At 48.4% G+C, this 14004-nt stretch overlaps 1 protein-coding gene across 2 annotated transcripts in view; it reads right to left on the bottom strand.

Annotated features, from left to right (window-relative positions):
• Nucleotides 1-1574: 1574 nt before the first annotated feature.
• PRKCA (protein kinase C alpha) overlaps nt 1575-14004 on the bottom strand; it is a 518814-nt gene continuing 506384 nt past the window's right edge. Inside the window, exon 17 of one of the 2 annotated variants that reach the window (XM_010379985.2) lies at nt 1575-2486. In XM_010379985.2, the coding sequence (XP_010378287.1) occupies nt 2322-2486 (165 nt within the window). In that variant the 3' untranslated portion in view covers nt 1575-2321. The remainder of the gene's footprint in view (nt 2487-14004) is intronic. The other variant, XM_030922986.1, reaches the window with a different exon arrangement.

Here is a 14004-nt window from a genome sequence, read left to right as displayed (position 1 = left end):
GGCTCTTTTCTGGCCGGGCCCATTCCCTACCCCATGTCTCCTTCTACTCAGGGTTGCCAGGACCACCTGAGCCTCTCACCTCAAAAAGCCTTTCATGGTTGTATGTTCTGTGAACTTCAGGCAAACAGCCAGAGGAGAAAAATAAGGCGAGCTTAGCTGGGAGATGCTTCTGGGAGGAAACAGAGTGGCTCTCTACCAGGACTGACAGCTACTTTCACTCTCTTTCTGCTTGTGGCAGTTCGAACCTGGCTCCTCTGAGGACCTTGCATGGGGGGTGTCTCACCAAAGCAGCGTGCTCCTCCCAAGGCTGGAAAGGCCAATGCCACAATGGCTGGAAGAAAGTCCGTGGCCTCTGAAAAGCAGGTGCTGGTGCCTGCAGGGCACGGCTGTGTTGGTCTCATGAAGTTTGTGCGTGCTGGAACAAACGACAGGTCGTTGCAGAGGCAGCAAGACAGCACGCTTCCTGCATGTCCAGTACACACAGCAAGAGGGGAGTCTCCCCATCCGTCCCACCCCTGGAGTCAGCAACAGTCGCAGGCTGAAGGGAAGAAGGAAACACATGCACACGGACACACAAAGGATCAGCCCAGGTGATGCAGCAACGCCACATGTGCACCAGTGTACTAGGCAGACCGCAATCAGACACTTCCTGTTGTCCCCAAGAGGAAGAGTGGCGGAGGAACTGGGATGAAAGGTGGCATTAAGAAACTAAGAGGGAGTGTCAGCTCAAAAATAGTCCTCACCCATAAAAATTTCTTTGCAGGTAGAATCAAATATATATATACACACACACACGTAGTAAGAGCCTAATCTATCATGTAAAGTAGCCATTCATTTTTGAAATTTTATCTACATTTAAAAATTAATCTATCTGATACAGTGCCCATGTGCGGGGAGGGAAAGCACAGAAGCAAGGGATTCAGCTAAAACTTAATTAGAAAAGAGGATCAGAAACAAGAACCTGCACAAATAGAGCACAATTGTGTCTTATAAAATTATTATAATACTCTCTTTATACTTGATACGATTATATCAATAATATAGATTCACTTGTTATTAAGGTTTATTATAAACATGCAAAATTCATTGCATGATGCATTTGCAAAACATATTAAAATCCTTCTAGCAATAAAACATCTTTGAGCTGTTAGGCATCCGGGTTTCCTGATTCTACAGCTCCAGGCGTACTAGAAATGGGAATCAAAACCGTATTATTTTTATCCCTAAGTGGACATCCAGGGCTGGAGAAGGGAGGAAAATCAATCAGTAGGAGCTGATGCTAGAGTCAACACTTTCAGTAAGTTACTGTACATCGTACTTTCATAAACGGCACTGCAGCCTATTAAATAAATAAGTACAAAAGGGGAGAGGGCGTACACTTCAGCTTCTTGAGAAGGATAACAAGGTAGGCAGCAAAATATTGGTGTGTGGGGGGTGGCTGTTGGCGAACAACACTGGTGAGTAGTGGCATGATTACTGATGGCACCCTGGATTGAAAAATAATCTCCCAGAGATTAAAATGAACGTACATACACACTGGCTTATCCTTGATCTGAAATGATTTCACATGCTTGTTCAGCAACGTCCTTAGACGATTTGGCCTCTTACAAAGAATGAAAGTATCAAGACAATTATCAGCCAAGGAGGGTACCAGATGACAGATTCACCCAACACTCATCTGAGGTTCTTTTTGTTTAAACTGGTAACTGCTGGACTATGGTTGGGTTAGGATTTGTCAATGTTTGGGAACAGTGATTAGGTTCATCCTGGCCTTTCAGATTCTAGGGGCTGTTTCCATGGAGGCAGAGAATGGACGCAGAGGGTATTTTGAGGCCTCCCCCACCCCCAATCCTTCCCTGCTCACTCTCTTGGCTTCCTGTTCTTGGATTCTAAGACGTCTTGGATAGAGATGTTTCCAGCCCCCTGGGTTGGGATAGGCTCATTTTAACATCTCTGGTTGGGGGATTCCGATGGTGAAAAATCCACAGATGGAGGGTATGGAAAGTATATCAAATTGTACCCAAAATGGGGCAACAGTCTGTTTGCTTTCTAGGAAGGGTTAACCTAGAGGCAGACGTAACTTCTACAGAATTAAACTGGACACTGTGCATGACGTACCATCTTCCACTAAGATAATGTTCTTGGTTGTAAGAGAGAGACCCTGAACAGTTAATCACATTTGGACTAATAACCCTATAATTTTCAGGCCTCCATATGGAATCAGACACAAGGCTGTGGCCTTAAAATTTTAGGGTTAAGGATCACTTCCCACCGTGGGGAGGGCTGGGGGCTGGGGAGGCATTTGTTCTCGCTGGTGAGTTTCATACTGCACTCTGTAAGATGGGGTGCACAAACTGGGGGTTGACATACGAGAACCCTTCAAAATCAGACTGGTCTATGTTAGCAATAACCAGCTGATCAGGCGGTGTTAAGACGGGCTGCCCTCGTGTGAAGAACTTGTCAAAGTTTTCTGCTCCTTTGCCACACTGTGGAGAAAAGACAAAAAGAAGGAAAGGTCAGTCCACATGACAATGCACAGCAGCTCTCCGGGGGCCCTCTCTGGGGAGGGGCACGGCCCTGGGGAACTCAGGGCTGGTTAGGCAGGAGGAATCTTGGAAGACTTGCAGGCCTATTGGATTCAAAAGCCAGGCACAGCAGACAACGAGGAGTTACCCAACTGTCAATCTCGAAATACCCCGAACAGAAGCCCTGGGTGGGAATGCACGGCTGGCAATGAGGCAGCAACAAGGGGACAGCCCCTGTCCCCTCACGTCCACCTCACCGAGCAAGCGGAGCTGACAGCATGGAAGCCACGCACGCGGGGCTGTCAGTCACAGCTCCGTGTCGAAAGGCCAGGACGTTGGCTGGGGCTGCAGGCAGTTACCCATGGACCAAGCGAGGGGGGTGAGTTACTGCCGACATCTGGTTCTTTGCCGCAATATTTGTAATGAAAAACTGTGTTATCCTTGCCTTCCTACTGGGCTGCTCTAGCAACCCCAGCCCCTAAATTAAGCTTCAAGCGATATGAGGTAGGTGTTGCGGCAAGGCTGGGAGATTTGCACCTGGCCCAGCTAGGATTTAGCACACCTAGACACAGCTGGCCAGTGGGCAGGCTGGGTGACTGGAGCTCATTTGCTGGGTGGTCTGAGGCTGGAGGTGGTTTGTATGGCACCCTGGGGAGGCAGGGAGAGGCCTGCTGTCTCGGCTCTTCCTCTCTTCCAGGGTCCACTGGGGTGCTCTGTGCACGTCGAGGCTGCAGGCAGAACTGCTGCATTGGAGTCTCTGAGACACACAGCCGCTTAGGCAGCATGGCTTGGTAGCCTGACCCCAAAAGTGGGGAAGGGGTGTCTCTTCACTTTGTCAGCCACCCACAAGGGTAGTGGCGTATTGAACTCCCCAAAAGCCCAGGGTGATTCTGAAGCAGGAAGAGTTTCACTGAGGATCCTAAGAATGGTTTTCAAGATGTTGCCAATTATTGCCCTGGGACCTGCTGCTAGCACCACAGGGCCAATATGAATTCACGCTGAGCTAGCACATGTTTCAAACTAACTAGGCATCCTTGGGTCTCTAACAGAGAATAGCTCTGGATTAACTGTGAAGCAGGGTCCACCCAGTTTGCTCATCTATAACACTGGGAGAATCATCACACCTCCTGCCAAGGCTGTCATGAAGGTGAAATGTATGGGGTTTTGCACAGAGCCCAGCAGAGGTGAGAGGCCACGCGTGCTGCTAGTGTTTTTATAAGGCAGTTGAGTCTCACGGGCTGTGCTTTCTCAGCTCCTTTTTCACACTTTCTCTTCTAGGAGGTGTACTTGAGAACCTTTTTTTTTTTGAGACAGAGCCTTGCTCTGTTGCCCAGACTGGAGTGCAGTGGCATGATCTCAGCTCACTGCAACCTCTGCCTCCTGGGTTCAAGTGATTCTCCTGCCTCAGACTCCCGAGTAGCTGGGATTACAGGCATGAGCCATCACGCCCGGCCATGAAGCTACTTTCATTACCCTTTTCCCACCACTTTTCATCAAATAAAACCTGCTCCTAAGTACCTGTTAAAGTGGAAAGCATGTCATAAATTCAAAGTAAGGTTTTTATGACAAACAGCTTTTCTCTCTGGGTTTACTAATTTTTTTTTTCTTTTTTGAGACAGGGTCTCACTCTGTCACCCAGGCTGGTGTGCAGTGGAGTGAGCATGACCCACTGCAGCCTCAACAGCCTGAGCGCAATTGTTCCTCCCACCTCAGCCTCCTGAGTAGCTGGGACTGCAGGTGCACACCACCACACCTGGCTATTTTTTGTATTGACAGGGTTTCACCATGTTGCTCAGCCTGGTCTCGAACTCCTGAGCTCAAGCAATCTGCTGGCCTTGGCCTCCCAAAGTGCTGGGATTACAGGTGTGAGCCACCGCACCCGGCCTCTGGGCTTATTTCCATTTTAATAAGCGACCACCTACTCTTTACCCAAGGAGATTTCACACCGCAATGAATGGTGAGTGTGTGGTGGGGCAGAGGGGATGAGAGGCAGGGGCTGTCTGTGTGCTTTCAAGTTGCTCTGCGGAGCCATACAGACATGAGGCTTACTGTCACATCCGTCCTGCCTCTCACACGTGGGGTAGCAAAGCTTGCGCTCTCACACCCTACGTGTCCATGGTATATTTCCTTGGAAGAGCACAAAGCACCTCAAAGCCAAGGTCAGCAGAGGCAGAATCTGCAATTCACATTACCCTATGTGTACAGGCCATTTGCAAACACCAAGAAAGGCTCTTTGAAAAATAAATAAGGGCACGCTGTTTCTTCCTAGGAATCAATCGGGAGTCTGTACTTAATTCATCAGTTAAACAAATAGAAACCAACTTTCCTTGGAATTCCACATTCAGATGCTGCTGTGATGATGACAACGGCCGAAGAAATAGCCCTCCTCTGGATATACCAGTGGTTCTCAACCAGGGATGATTCTGCCCCCAGGGAACTCACTTTTGGTCGTCATGACTTGGGCAGGACAAGCCTGGCATCTAGGGGATAGAGGCCAGGGATGGTGTGGAACACCCTACAAGGCCCAGGACACTGCCCCCACCCCAAAGAATGATTGGCTGAAAATGTCAACAGTCCTGCCACCGAGAAACTCTGGGATATACCAAGACTGTCGTGTGAGGCTGAGTAGGTCCTAAGATCTGTGTGAGGGCAGACACGAAGCCAAAGTAGGGAATTGGGCAGGAGCAGCCATATGCAAAAGAGTGAACAATGGAGAAGGGGCAGAAGTCCCAAGGCAAAAGCATTTGGAGCAAGTGTGACAGCTCAGTGGAGCTGGCTTTGGGAACATCCTTTTGGAACCTGATTCATCAATACTCATTATCTGTAAGAATTCAAGTGAACCTACAATCAGGGCTGCCAGAGGCTGGGATGTGTGGTCCTTTAATAAGAGATCATCTGTGCTTCTCTTGATACTCACTAACCATGCAAAGATGAGCAAGAAGGAATTTCTGGAAAAAATATAATAAAAGGACATGAGTCCCCAAAAGGACGAGCAAAGCAAGCCAAGGTAAAATGTTCTCTCCCTGAATGGCGTGAAACCGGGAGGCGGAGCTTGCAGTGAGCCCAGATCGTGCCACTGCACTCCAGCCTGGGCGACAAAGCGAGACTCCATCTCAATAAAAAAAAAAAGTTCTCTCCCTTTTTCACAGGACACATTGGATGAATTTAGGGCTGCACAGATAGACTAGATGTCTAGGCTGGATGTCTGTCCTACTCTAAATTTATCAATGTGTTCTGCGAAAAGAGTACACAGGTCTGACCCTTTCAGTCCCATCTTTATGGCATTTTAGTCCCGTCTTTATGGCATTCACGAATCATTGTCCAATGGGACGTTTCCAAAAGCCATGGCTTTACTGCCAAGGAAAAATAAAAAGCAAACTAAAAGGAGATCTCCCAAGCTCTAAAAAGGGGACCACAGAAACCTTCCCACTGAGAAGCCTGGAGAGGGAGGCTTGAGGACATCCAATTCTAAAGCTGGTGTCCAGAGAAAGGTCACTCCTGAGGGTGCCCACTGCTTGAAAAGCTAAGTACTATGATAAAATGGGACAAAAATCCCTTCCTGGTTAAGGGCTCATGTTCTGCCTGTGCTGAGGTCTGCAGAGCTAAGGGGGAAGTTGTGGAGCCTAGATCAACCCAGTTGCTGCCCTGCAGTCACACTGAGTGCGGCTGTGCGGCTTCTGGTCTCAAAACTGCTCACTGCTGGAAACACCTTCCTCTTCTTTCTCACTGTAAATCTCTCTGGAATTTTCCTTGAACTCAAAGAGGGAGAAATCTCACTTTAACAAACGAAAGCTTTTCTTAAATTGGTTCTCTTCGGTGGAGAGACAAGAGGCAGGCACAGGCCGAGGGCGAAGAGTAGAAACTGAACCACTGAAGTTCAGCCACATCAACCATGGGACAGAAATGAGCCATGGGTGGATCTTAGCAAGCAGGGGAAGAAAGCCTGGAAGGGCTGCAGGATGACCTGAGGGTTAGATCAGCTCCGAGACTCAAGAAATTTTTATTCTTAAGGAAATCAAGCCACAAAGAAGTCTCCTTTGCCCCACCAAGAGCCAAGGTGCAGCACAGCTATTTCTACTCCAGATTCGGCGTGGTGAAAAGTATCGTTTCCTTTTCCACCACAGAAGGTCTGCCAGTGTGTTATAAATGAGACTTCCACAGCTCTTAGCAAAAGTAGCCCTGGAAATAGACAATCTACTATCAGTCAAATTGGAGAAGATCTTGAACTACTCGTTTTCCAAGATGTGAATGTGGAAAACTACCCCCATCACCATCGCCACCACCACCACCACCACCACCACTACCACCTCCTACTGAAAAAGATAATGAAAACCAGAGATTTCTGGATCCTTGGAGAAAGGAAAAGCAGTAGATTCAAGAAGCTACTGCATTCCTAATATGGAAGAGATTCTTCCTATTATCAATGATCTAACCTTACTCATCACCATGAGCTTGATGGGCAATGGCCTCAGGTGCCATCTTGGAGCTGAGCAGGGAGCAAGAAAAGGCAAAGAGGCTAAAGGGCTGACGGGCACCAAGCATGACTGCACGAACGCCAAGTGAGTACAAGATGACTGCAGGCAGCCTCCCGCCACTCCTCAGGGATGAGGCAGGCAGGTAATCACCACCGCCATTGGAAGGGCAGCCTCTACAGCAGTCTGTGACAGCAGGCAGGTGTGGTTGTCCATGGCCTCAGAGCTCTAGACCACCCAACAGCACATGGCCGCTAAAAGTAACATTTATACCTTGTGAGCGAAACTGGGCTGGGTGTGCACTATCTCTACCTCCAAAGGTCACCCGCGTCTTTCGCCGACTGAGGCTTTTGCCCTCTGGGATGTGATAGGTACCACACGATGGGTATGGGACAGAGACAAAAGGGAAGAGGACATTAGGGGGTGGTCAGACCCAACCAGTTGGCATGTGACTCTTGAACTCCCTGAGACCAGGTGATGTCGGCACCCAAGGGAAAGTGGAGACACAGAGGGGAGAAGGATGTGGCCAGAGATCAAGAGCCCCAATGTATAGCTTTGGCAAACTCAATGCATCTCTCTGTGAAGGTAAGATGGGGATGTGACCATCCACCTTCCCAGGCTGTTGTGAGGACCCAGGGAACTAGCGGGCATGAGGCCCTTCCTCAATGAGGAGACAGGACAGACATAAGGTACACCCTGTGAAGCAAGCGCCAGCATGTAAAAGGCATGTGATCGATACCTGAGGGATGAATAAACGTTATTAATAAGCTACCTCCTACTTTCTGATCTCTGGATTCAGGATTGAACTCCTTTGTCATTTTTGATATTCCTACCCATTTGGTCAAACTGTCAATGAATGCAACGAACCCAAGATAAATCAGGTGTGGTAAAGATGTTACGAAACATGAATGACGTGGACTCTGGGTGGAATCTGGGATTGCAATGTGCCCCCACTGAAGCCTTGTGTGGCAAACACATTGCTCAATGCTCACAGCCCCTTTCTTTCTGTGATAGGGTATAGGGGAGACTGAGATGCAATGCAGGAGTTGGCTTCGTGGCTGATTCTTACCTGTGAGAGGTCTCTAGGCATGAGCAATACACATGTTGGTCTCACCCCTGCCCTTTACCTCGGTGTCTCAGTCATGTAGAATATAACCCCGTGGTCACAGCTATGGGAATTATGGGAAATATGAGTAGCTCAAAACATTGCTGTTAAAAAGCAAAACCAAACAAAACCCAGAAGAGGAGGAAGGATGCAGAACAAAGAAAGAGTAAAGGAATGTTGCAAGACTGTGGAGACTAACGAGGTGGGAGCTATCCCTTACGATGACCAAAGGCAGGATGTGCTTCATCGTAGGGGAACCCTCACTTGTATTTCAAGTCCCAGTGCTGGGGTAAAGTGGAGCGCATAGCAACCACACCGCCACCATCTGCACAGCTCTCCAACTCGTGGTTGCACAGCGTCTTCATTTAAGTTAAATAACCAACAGCAGAAACGGGCTGGTGTGTATCGCTTGGGCTTCCTGGGAGGTAATGTCCATACTAAGGAGCCATCCAGCAAGGGGTCTGGCCATTGGTCTGCCCTTTCTCTGAAGATTAGCATGCTCAGGGAGCGGGCTTCGTGCATGACCAACACAAGCAGGGACACACGGTTAAGGGTTATAAAGTGGGGTTAGTTTGCTCATTTAGTCACCCAAGGTTCTGGAAACGTGCTCACCGAAGACCTGGAAGCCCAATGAAGCCAGTGCATTTTGGTACACAAAGTCTGGAGAATAAGAATGGACAAAGGAGAGGATTTGGAGAACAGTCAGTTCCTGGCCTTGGAAGTCCAGAATCAGGAATGGACACGTAAAGAATGCTATAAACCCACGAGAGCTGATGCGGAAACACCTCCCGGACACATTGCTAAGTGAAAGACCCAAGGGTGTGTAACATGGCACAACCTCATCTGTGTATATGTTTACACACACAGCAACTTTCTGGAAGGCTACAGAAAAGATCATGAAGAGGAGGACCAGTAGTTGGGGAGATACCTTTTCATTTATGCCCTTCTCTACCACTTAACTGTTCATTTCACCAGAGAGAGAGAACATGTTAATAGTAATTTTTTAAAGGGACTGGGACCCCTTTCACCTCCTGCCAACTTCATACAGTCTTTGGTTTCTCTGACAAACTTAAACAGTACTCAGCTCACCTACTGCGCTGCAGCATTATCTCAGACAGGGAAAACTCTGTTCTGGAGGAAGGCTGATTCCGTTGATGAGTTTGCTGATAGACAGAGGCCAAAAGCCACACGTTAAATGAGGGGATTCCTTAGGTGTAAGAGCCACGTGTGTATGAGGGTGAAGGTTCTGGCTTATTGCGGGCTGTCATCTACGGAATAAAAACATGTGCTCCATTTGGTCTTTATGTTAATGGCCAGATTTAGAGGATTTGAAGCTCTTTTTCCAAGAAAAGTTGTAATGGCCATAGTTCTTGGAAACCTTCACTGCCAACAATGGAAACCTGTCAATTCACACCATTTGATGGACACAGGGTCTGTATGTATGCCATCACTCATCACTGAAGCTCCCCGAGGCTTGCAACAGCGATGCTTATAGTGATTATTAGTTTAAATGTCTCATTTCTTCCGATTTCTCTGCTAAGCAGAAAAGTATTTGAGAGAGTAATGATTAAAGAATAAGAAAAACCGCTTTTGCTTCTAATTAGCCAAGTAAAAGGTGCTGTCTTAGACTAGTGTCGAGGCTTAAATCAAACCTAGATACAGCATGATGTGACTTCCGTAGTCTCCAAAGGCTGGTTAGTGTTTGTATGTTGCCGACAAACCCTCCTATTTTGAGATCTCAATTTTAATTGGCATCATTGTTACTGGCCCAACAGAAATGCCAAGAGAATGAAGCTGCCTGTCACCCTAGAGAACTGATGAGACGTGGCCCAGGCTGCCTATGGTATCTGATCTGCGACACAGCCATGCCGGGGACCCTCCCTCCTTCTTTCACCTGCAGAGCCCCTGCACTATATACCTAGCTTGCTGGAGTCATTTTTAAAAGTACACAGTACCAGGGGATGTCCTTATGTTCAGGAAATACACATGGAATTACCTAGGTGTAAAGAAGCATTAACTCTGCAACTTACTCTCAAATGGTTCAGAAAAAAATAAGTATATATTAAGGTTGGTACAAAAGTAATGGCAAAAAGAATGGAAGGTAACGGCAAAAACTGCAATTACTTTTGCTCCAACCTAACAGATGTGTGTGTCTGTACCTATACACAGAGAGATATATAGAAAAAGAATGATACCGAGGTCAGCCTGTAATCCCAGCACTTTGGGAGGCCGAGGCAGGTGGATCACTTGAGGTCAGGAGTTTGAGACCAGCCTGGCCAACATGGCAAAACCCGACTCTACTAAAAATATTTAAAAAATCAGCCAGGCATGGTGGCAGGTGCCTGTAATCCCAGCGACTCAGGAGGCTGAGGCAGGAGAACTGCTTGAACCTGGGAGGTGGAGACCGCAGTGAGCTGAGATCGCGCCACTGCACTCCAGCCTGGGTGATAGAGCAAAACTCCATCTCAAAAAAAAAAAGAATATAACATGAATATGCTAAAACGTTACCATCGAGAAACATGGGTTAAGGAATGCAAAAGTTCTTTAAATTACTTTCCTGGCCCCTTCTGCAAGTCTGAAATTGGAAATTATTTCAAAAATAAAATTTAAAAAAAAAAAGGATCTTTGCACCAGCTTTGATAATTAAATGATCATCAAACTCTCTACACAAGCTAATGGCACTGTGAAATGAAGGACTTTGTGGTGATTGGGAAAAGGAACCCTGATTGTGTGTTCTCGCTGCAGGGATGTCCTCAATGTTCTTATTCTCTTTGGTTCTGGCTGTGGGTCATTGGATGACAATGTCCTGAAGAAAGTTCTATTTTTTTCTGCCTTTTTAAAAAAAAGAATACTTACAGTAATTTCACAAAAAAAATGGCCATCTGTGAAAGGCCTATTTCCAACGTGCTCTGCCGGCCCACTCTGGAATACGTTTCTTGTGTTAACATTATAGATTAATTTCTCCCTCCCTAATAACCATTTAAGTACAGTGAATTATTCTGGCTTGCCTATGAACTAGCTATTCTGCTCCTTGGTACCAATGGCTAGAACTGAAAAAAGAAAAATCAATTAACCTTATGCTCCTGGTATTTGTATAAACTGCTACTGATCACAGGCAAGATGAGTGGAAATTTGAAGGCTGTTCTTGGCCATTTCATTCACCTTAATTATAAATCAGAATAAAAGGCTACAAAATTCAAAGCGATGGTGGATCAGAATCCTAGAGCTTTTATTTTTCTGGCAAAGCAGAAAGCGCTTTCCTTCCCTCGGTGAGCCTTCTGGTTGCTGGGCCAAATCCCTCCTCCCCATGGTGCCTCTATGCTCACCTGAAGCTGAGAGGCAGGGTGGACACCCACTGCTCCCTCAGTCACTGAAGATTACCCTTTCCAGAGGTGACATCTGATTTAAACTTAAAATTTCTTCTTACATAGATTCTTCTGAACATTATGGATCTTTCTTTCTTCTTTTTTTGAGATGGAGTTTCATTCTTGTCACCCAGGCTATAGTGCAATGACGCAACCTTGGCTTACTGCAACCTCCGCCTCCCAGGTTCAAGTGATTCTCCTGTCTCAGCCTCCCGAGTAGCTGGGACTACAGGTGCCTGCCACCAAGCCCGGCTAATTTTTTGTATTTTTAGTAGACAAGGGGTTTCACTGTGTCAGCCAGGATGGTCTCGATCTCCTGCCCTCGTGATCCACCCACCTCGGCCTCCCAAAGTGCTGGGATTACAGATGCCCAGCTAATTTTTGTATTTTTAGTAGAGACAGGGTTTCACCACGTTGGCCAGGTTGGTCTCGAACTCCTGACCTCAGGAGATCCACCCGCCTCGGCCTTCCAAAATGCTGGGATTACAGGCGTGAGCCACCAGGCCTAGCCTACAGGCCTCTTTTTGATGACTTGGGTTTGTTGTTGAGAATATCAGGCTGAGCTGACGGTCCTCCCTGAGCTGACGATCCTCCCTGAGCTGACGGCCCCCACTGAGCTGACGGACCTCCCTGAGCTGACAGACCTCCCTGAGCTGACAGTCCTCCCTGAGCTGACAGACCTCCCTGAGCTGACGGTCCTCCCTGAGCTGACGGCCCCCACTGAGCTGACGGTCCTCCCTGAGCTGACGGTCTTCCCTGAGCTGACGGCCCCCACTGAGCTGACGGACCTCCCTGGGCTGACGGACCTCCCTGAGCTGACGGTCCTCCCTGAGCTGACGGCCCCCACTGAGCTGACGGTCCTCCCTGAGCTGACGGTCCTCCCTGAGCTGACGGCCCTCCCTGAGCTGACGGCCCTCCCTGAGCTGACGGTCCTCTCTGAGCTGACGGTCCTCCCTGAGCTGACGGACCTCCCTGAGCTGACGGTCCTCCCTGAGCTGACGGTCCTCTCTGAGCTGACGGTCCTCTCTGAGCTGACGGTCCTCCCTGAGCTGACGGTCCTCTCTGAGCTGACGGTCCTCCCTGAGCTGACGGTCCTCTCTGAGCTGACGGTCCTCCCTGAGCTGACGGTCCTCTCTGAGCTGACGGACCTCCCTGAGCTGACGGTCCTCTCTGAGCTGACGGCCCTCGCGCCCTGGGAGCAGAGGATGTTTGCCATTGTGCTTCCTTGAAGAGATCCCTGAAACCAGCTTGTTCTGTGTTTTGCTCATAAAGAGGAAGAGGAGCTAGTTATTGGCTGCCTGTGTCCAGGGCTCACAGCACTGCTGTCTGCGGTTGTCTTTGCTTTTGTTTTTACAAAATAATCCCTGCAAAGTGATTGTCCCATCTTCCAGAAAATCATCATCTTCATGGTGGCACATGGTAGCTTTTTAGGGACAGACATGGCTCTGTCCAGGACTGGACTCTCCCACTGTTGACTACCACAGGGGCAGGCTCTTCCCTCACATTTGAGCCTCCAGGCTTGCCACTGTCAGGAGAGATGACCACCGCCATGGGACACTGCCACCACCCGGGAGTCAGCCACCATCAGGGGAGACGGCCACCGTCAGGGGAGACGGTCACCATTAGGGGAGATGGCCACCGCCAGGGGAGACAGCCACCACCCGGGGAGTCAGCCACCATCAGGGGAGACGGCCACCGTCAGGGGAGACGGTCACCATTAGGGGAGATGGCCACTGCCAGGGGAGACAGCCACCACCCGGGGAGTCAGCCACCGTCAGGGGAGACGGCCACTGTCAGGGGAGGTGGCCACTGCTAAGGGAGATGGCCACTGTTCCACACACCTGACACTGGTCACTCTCTTCTTTCTGTTCTCCTTTATGTGTGACCTTATACAGAATCCAGCCCACAGCTGTACTGCCGATCTTGACCTTAATGTCGCTGTGAGATGGAAAGTCCTGTGCGAACCTCCTGACGGATCATAGCATTATGAGATGCTTTTTGTGGTGGGATCGCATTTTGCGTGGCACTGTGGTCTAAAGGTTAACTTTAGTCAAGTCACTCTGGCAGTCAGGAAGAGGATTAAGACAGCACACTAGAGGAACCATGATTCCCTGATAAGCTCTGTAGGCTGTCCAGCAATAATACTTCTACCCTCCTTAGAGAAGTCAAGTGATTCTGGAAGACTCTTTCATTGGAGGTTCAAAAAATTTAAAAATTAGTAAAACAAAGATGAAAGACTCCTGATCCTACAAGCTCAATCTTATCTGTAGAAGCAGTTTGCAAATAACTGTGAGAACTTCAAGTCCCACTACTGGCATTTGGTAATAAGCAAAGGTTTAATTCCATGGGAGCCAGAAGCGGTACCGCACGTGAAAACAGCTACCTGTCCTTAAGCCTGCAAGTCTCAGGGAAGTTGATTCACCAGCGTTTGCTAAAAAACCATCAGGCAGTCTTCACCAAGACAGAAAAGGCTCGTCAGCCAGGGTCATAAGAACTGCTGAGAGGCGAGAGCCACTCAGAAATGGGCTCGCAGTGAG

The sequence above is a fragment of the Rhinopithecus roxellana genome, chromosome 19, assembly GCF_007565055.1.
Source record: "Rhinopithecus roxellana isolate Shanxi Qingling chromosome 19, ASM756505v1, whole genome shotgun sequence".
NCBI lineage: Eukaryota > Metazoa > Chordata > Mammalia > Primates > Cercopithecidae > Rhinopithecus > Rhinopithecus roxellana.
Note: the sequence above shows the minus strand (reverse complement) of the source record. Positions and strands in the feature narration are given on the sequence as shown.